Source organism: Penaeus japonicus, unplaced genomic scaffold, assembly GCF_977035675.1.
Source record: "Penaeus japonicus unplaced genomic scaffold, GWHDUDI00000001_assembly GWHDUDI00000001, whole genome shotgun sequence".
Lineage (NCBI taxonomy): Eukaryota > Metazoa > Arthropoda > Malacostraca > Decapoda > Penaeidae > Penaeus > Penaeus japonicus.
Window position 1 is genome coordinate 49,343,240 of NW_028234403.1, and position 7,500 is coordinate 49,350,739.

A 7,500-nucleotide genomic window follows, 5' to 3' on the forward strand; every position below is an offset into this window, starting at 1 on the left:
GTCGAGTCTCTCGAGGTCGTGGGCGAGGGCAAACTCCGTCAGGGACTTCCAGGGCGGCTGGTAGGCGGTCACGTCTAAGGGCGTGGGCGCACCTTCTGCATGCACGGGCGGGGAGGCTACCAGAGGGATGCCCTGCATGGCGCCATATGCCCCGAAGCGCCCACTCTGACAGGGAGGAGAGATAAAGTGGTAAGGTCGGTGTCTGGTGGGAAGTCTGGGGCTTTTGTGTGTGTGTGTATATATATATATATATATATAGATAATATATATATATATATATATAGTATATACATATATATATATATATATAAATATATATATATATAATAAATAAACATAACATACATATATATATATATATATATAATACATATATGTATATATATATATATATATTATATATATATAAATATATATATATATCACACACACACACACACATATATATATATATATATATATATATATATATATATATATATATATATATACACTCACATATATATGTGTTTGTACACATGCATACTGACAAGATGGCGTGATGGAATAGCGAATATCGCAAGAGTAAACTGGAATCAGTTTACTCTGGAAAAGATTGAGAGAGGCCTACAGTAGAATAATACAAGCTGACGATGATACATATATATACATACATATATATATATATATATATATATATATATATATATATATATATATATATATACATATATGCGGATTTCTCCCTCTCACCCAGTCACTGTTCTACCTCAAGGCTCACTGAGAATACCGTTCTCTTTTTTAGTCGTCTAATATCCCGGATCGTTATGTCAACATTTTTATCATGACCATTTTATTAGAAATATGGTGTTTGTATATTTTGTTTGCACATCATGGCATATGTATGATACATGTAAATATGATATTAAGAACCCCTTCGATAAAAGTATTATCTAAAATTGTTTTTTGCGTGCACACACACACACACACACACACACACACACACACACACACACACACACACACACACACACACACACACATATATAATATATATATATATAATATATATAGACATATATATATATAAATCATATATATATGTATATATATATTATATATATATATAAATATATATATATAATTATATATATATAATATATATATATATATATATATAATATATATATATATAAATATAATATATACATACATATATATATATATATATATATAAATAATATAACATATATATATATATATATATATATATATATACATATGTGTATATATATAACTATATATATCTTATATAATATAATATATGATTATATATATATATATATATATATATATATATTCATGTATATGTATATATAAATATATATATATATATATTATATAAACACTCACGTAATCATATATATATATAATATATATCTATAATATATATATATATATATATATTCTATTATATATAAATATATATTTATATATATAATATACTCTATATATAATAACAAAATATACATACACACACACACATGTGGACATATACACAATAATAGTATATGATGTACATGCGAATGTGCATAAAATAAACTTGTTCCATTACAATGCTAAAAAAACAAACCCGAATTTAGCTCGCACTCTCACACTGTATCCTTGAGAGATAAGAATATTATGTTGACATTAAATGATATGGTGATGTTTTAAGAAAAGAAGGAAAAATGGAAACAATGAAGCCAGTGAGAATGATGATGATGATGCAATAATACCAGCGAAACTATTTATGTCGTTAATTTCTAATGATTCATGATCATGATTTTGATATTGATCATTGATGTAGGTGATTCTGATAGTAATGATACTAATAGCGTAAAGACTGATGGTCTTGTTATCACTGTAAATGATAAATTCAGAAAATACAACATCCACCTATGAAGTCACTATTCTTTCAATTTTAAATGCAATCATCTTTCTAACCTTCATATCAGGATTTTATTATTCATCTATCTATTTATTCTTTTTGAAGCAAATCTTAATCACAGAAAAAGTTATATATATTTGATTTTCACCGAATTTATGTGAACAGAATTGAAGATTATATCTCAAGTTCCCTGTAATCAAAATTCTGTTAAATGTACTTCTTTATTTCATTTCAGGTTTGACCTATTTTTTGTTAGTATTACTACAAATCTTGTTAAAAATACTCGTTTAACTATTTATTTATAAGTGTGGATAATTTCGAATAAATTGTTTTTTTAGCTTCTATACTATTTTCTCGCAAAAGTCTAATTCAATCTGCCGACTAATGACTTGCAGGCACCAGTAGTGCGGGGGGGGGATGTTATTCTTAATTGTGTCTATTAAAACTAATGGTGATAATAACAATAAATGTCGTGATAAGATAATCAATATAATTAAGATAAGTAGAATAAAGATATCATGATAGATTGTGTTACCACTGAGGTTACATTTTTAGATAAAAGTATTAGAAAGAACAGTGGTAACTATAATGATACTTATAAAGATAGTAGTGATAATAATTGTAATAATGAAACTAGTAAAAATAAGGCAATATTAATAAAGAGGATTAGAATGATAACAATAATGGGGCTAATAAAGCAGTAATGATAAAGTAACTAATAACAATGACGATAACAACAATGGTAACAATGATATTAATGGTGATGATTATAATAACGATGGTGACGATTAAGCTAAAAGAATAATAACAATTATAGTAATGATGACAATAACAAGAGAAACATTTACGATAATGATCATAATAAAATAACAATAATATTGGTATCAATGATGATATAAGCAGTGATAAAAGAAATAACAACTTTAGTGATGATGATAATGATAATGATGATAATAATGATATACATACATACATACACACACACACACACACACACACACACACACACACACACACACACACACACACACACACACACATATAAGGCTATATTGAGCTGTATTATATATAATATATATATATAATTTTAAATATATATTATATATATGCATGGTATATATATATATATATATAGATGATATAATATAGATATATATATATAATATATATAATATATATAAAAAATACATATATATATGAATTTATATAAAAACATATAATATATATATATATATATATGATAATATATAATATATATATATATATTTATATATATCATATATATGCATATATAGCAATACATATATATATATACATATATATATATATATATATATATATCTATATATATATATATAATATATATATATATGCAATATGTATATATATAATATTATATATATAATATATGTATATATATCTATACAAATATGAATATATATGCATATCATATATAAATATATATATATATGTATATATATATATATATATATATATATATATATATATATAAATATTATTCACACACACACACACACACACACACACACACACACACACACACACACATGTCCATCCAATGTACATAGATATTCATCTGCATATACATCCGCACACACATAAACCACTTACAACGCGAGATAAGAGAACGCATCAACATACACACACTCGAGAGAAAGAGAGAGAGAAGAGAGAAAGAGAGAGAGAGAGAGAGATAGAGAGAGAGAGAGAGAGAGAGAGAGAGAGAGAGAGAGAAGAGAGAGAGAGAGAGAGAGAGAGAGAGAGAGAGAGAGAGAGAGAGAGAGAGAGAGAGAGAGAGAGAGAGAGAATAAAGCTGAAAACCTCCTTTGAATTCGTTCAAGAAAACATGGCACAGACACCGGGGCCTTGAGTGATTACCTTGAACACCTGCCTTGAGACGCACACCTTGTCTGGCCCTATAGGACAAGAACCCGCTTCTATGTATGTAGGAGAGAGAGAGAGAGAGAGAGAGAGAGAGAGAGAGAGAGAGAGAGAGAGAGAGAGAGAGAGAGAGAGAGAGAGAGAGAGAGAGAGAGAGAGAGAGAGAAGGAGGGGAGAGAGAGAGAGAGAGAGAGAAAAAGAGAGAAGATAAGAGAAGAGGAGGAGAGAGAGGGAAGAGGAAGAGAGAAGGGAGAGAGAGAGAGAGAGAGAGAGAGAGAGAAAGAGAGAGAGAGAGAGAGAGAGAGAGAGAGAGAGAGAGAGAGAGAGAGGGAAGAAGAGAGAGAGGGAGAGAGAGAGAGAGAGAGGGAAGAAGAGAGAGAGGGAGAGAGAGAGAGAGAGAGAGAGAAAGAGAGAGAGAGAGAGAGAGAGAAGGAGAGATTTTGGTGGGAAGAAGGGAGGAAGAGAGGAGATGAATGATGGTGGTTGGAGGAGGAGAAGGACAATAGGAAGAGGAAAAGGAAGATTAGAGAAAGAGGAAAACAGAAAAAAAGTCGAAGAGAAAGGAAGGGTAATGAAAGAAGAGGATGAAGAGAAGCAAAGCACGGATGACGAAGAAGAAGAAGAAGAAGAGGAAGAGGAAGAAAGGGATAAAGGAGTAGAAACAGGATCAGTGGAGTAGGAGGCGGAGGAGAGGTAGGTAGGAAGGGGGTGGGGGGAGGTACTCGGTACTAGGTAGGAGGGTAGTAGTAGGTTGGGAGTGTTGAGGTGGGGGGTGGGGAGGACGGGGGGTGGGGGGGAGCCAAGTCAGAGTCCTTCGTCTTATCCAGCTAATGCATGCAGTAGTTTTATGGGCGATGCTGTCAGATACTCGCGTCCAGGCCCCCGACCCCTCTATATTGACCGTCACATCTCCCTCTCTTTTTTTTTATTTTTTTTTTTTACTTTTTTTTTAACAAACGTATGCTTCTTTACGTGAGATTTTTTTTTTTTTTTTTTTTTTGGGGGGGGGGTCAGTGCGCTTATCAAACGATTAGATTTATATCCGAGAATGATAGAGAAATGGGCGGTCGAATCCGTAGAAATTTCCCTCCGAGAGGAAAATATTGACTGGGGAGGGGGAAGGGAGGGGGAAGGGAGGGGGAGTGAGGGGGAGAGGGATGAATGGTTGTAACGCGGGTATTCTAGTTAGCGGAGTCGGGTTGAGGGTAAGGGGGACTGGGGAGGGGATATTTTTAAATGGAATGGTGGAGGGGGGGGTGTAAGAGGAGGTTCCTTCGCTTCGCTTGAGGGAAGGTGTTGTCGCTCACTCGGTCCTAGGGGAGGTGTTTCGGCTGACGGTGTCGGCTAGAGAGGAAGAGGGTTCGCTTGTCGCTGTTCGCTTCGCTTCGCCTGGTGTCAGCTGTCGCTCCTCAGAATCATCTTGATCTTGAAGCTAATGGAAGAGAATTTAATTGAATTCGCTGTAATGGTTTGTTGCAATTAAAATTTTCGTTCGATTTTTTTTTTTTTTTTTTTTTTTTTTTTTTTTTTTTTTTTTTGTTTTGGAGGGAGGAAGTTGAGGAAGGAGGGGTGGGCCGGGGATAGGGAAGGGGATAGGCTGAGGGGTGCCGCCCGGGCGGGGGGACGAGGAAGGGGGCGGAGAGTCTTGAGTGTAATTTTCGATAACAGAAAACCTAATCCTTTCGGGTTTGTATAATGACACCCGAAGAACCAGCTTTTTGTGTTGTATAATGCTCAGACAAGGCTCGGAACAACATATGGCAGTCAGCAAGAGATAGATAGATAGATAGAGTTTAATGGGAGAGGGGGGGAAAAAAAAAAAAAGAGAAGGGAAAAAAAAAAAAAAAAACACCCCTAAGACAGAGAGAGAAAGCAGAAGCAGAGAGAAGGAGAAGAGACAGAGAGAGAGACAGAAAAGGAGAGAGAGAGGGGACAGAGGAATGAAGACGAGAGCAGGAAGTCGGAGAGAAGAGAGAGAGAGGCGACAGAGAGGGGGGGGAGGGAAAGTTGGAGAGAGAAAGAAAGAGAGAGAGAGGAGAGAGGTGTGAGACAGAGAGATGGGGAGAGGGGAGTGTGGGAGAGAGGAGGCCCCGCTGGGGGGGGGGAGGGGAGCGGGAGGGAGCTGGGGGATGGAGAGGAGGGCAGAGATGAGACCAAAGAGGGGGGGGAGGGGGGGCTAAGTTTGGTAGAGGGAGAAAGAGAGAGAGAGAGAGAGAGAGAGAGAGAGAGAGAGAGAGAGAGAGAGAGAGAGAGAGAGAGAGAGAGTGAGAGAGATTGATTTGATTTTGATATGTTTATTCACACTATATACATTATATACACATGAATAGGCATAGGAACTATGAGAGAAAGAGAGAGAGAGAGAGAGAGAGAGAGAGAGAGGGAGAGAGAGAGAGAGAGAGAGAGAGAGAGAGAGAGAGAGAGAGAGAGAGAGAGAGAGAGAGAGAGAGAGAGAGAGAGAGAGAGAGAGAGAGAGAGAGAGAGGGAGAGAGAAGAGAGAGAGAGAGAGAGAGAGAGAGAGAGAGAGAGAGAGAGAGAGAGAGAGAGAGAATGAGAGAGAGAGACAGACAGTGAGTTAATAAAGACCCCAAAAGGTAAACGAAAACGAAACATTAAGAAATTGTCGTCATATAGTTCCTCTATCTCTCTTATTAGGAACCTCGTTATAGCGGACGCCCCCTAATACCACCGTCTTCCAGTCAGATAAGCGAGAAGGACAAGCATTTCACAGGCGTAAACAACACTTGCTAGCCCACTAGGAAGAGAAGGAAAGAAATGACAAGATGAAAAAGGAAGGAAAAGAGAAAAAAAACAGAGAAAATATAAAAAAGAAAAAATCTAGAACAAAGCGTAATCAGGTGTCTGGTGTCAATCTTATTTAATGGGTTTGAAGCCTCGTTTGATCTGGTCCACGTCTGTGCGAGAGAAGTTAACTCTCCGGCCAATCAGTGTCTGTGTTTCTGAGGCTTCGGCTCGACAGAGTCTTTGGCGTCGGATCGAGATTCTCTGAAACGCCAAGCATGGTTGAGTTTTATTCTTATGTTTTTGTTCGTTTTGTATGGTGTGTGTGTGTGTGATGTTGGTGTGTGCACTTCTATATATGTATATGTATATATATATATCATTATATATATATATATATATATTATTTATGTATAACTATATATATATTTATATATATATATGTATATGGTATCATATATATATTTATAATATACCTAAATATTATATATCTATATTTTATACATATATAATACATACATACATACATACATACATACATATATATAAATATATATGTTATATATTATAAATAATATATATTTATATATAAATATATTATATATATATACATACATATATATACATACATACATACATACATTAAATTAAATTGATAAATATATATATATATATATAGATATATATATATATAATATATATTATATATATGTACATGAATACCTATATGTGTGTGTGTGAGGGTGTGTGTGTGTGTTTGTTTGAGGGGTGGGAGTGTGGGTGTGTGGGTGTTTGTGTGTGTGTGTGTGTGGGTGGTATATTATGTAGGTTATATATATGTATGTTATGTATTATGAGTAATATATATCATACTATATATATATATATTTCATTATGTATGTATATTTATATATATATATACAAATATGTAGTATATTGTATATATA

At 34.1% G+C, this 7,500-nt stretch overlaps 1 protein-coding gene across 1 annotated transcript in view; it reads right to left on the reverse strand.

Annotated features, from left to right (window-relative positions):
- LOC122260873 (insulin gene enhancer protein ISL-1-like) overlaps positions 1 to 7,500 on the reverse strand; it is a gene marked incomplete in the record, with an annotated part of 279,251 nt that overhangs the window by 80,287 nt on the left and 191,464 nt on the right. Inside the window, 1 exon segment of the mRNA XM_086541900.1 lies at positions 1 to 165. Coding sequence (XP_086398026.1) covers positions 1 to 165 — 165 coding nt within the window.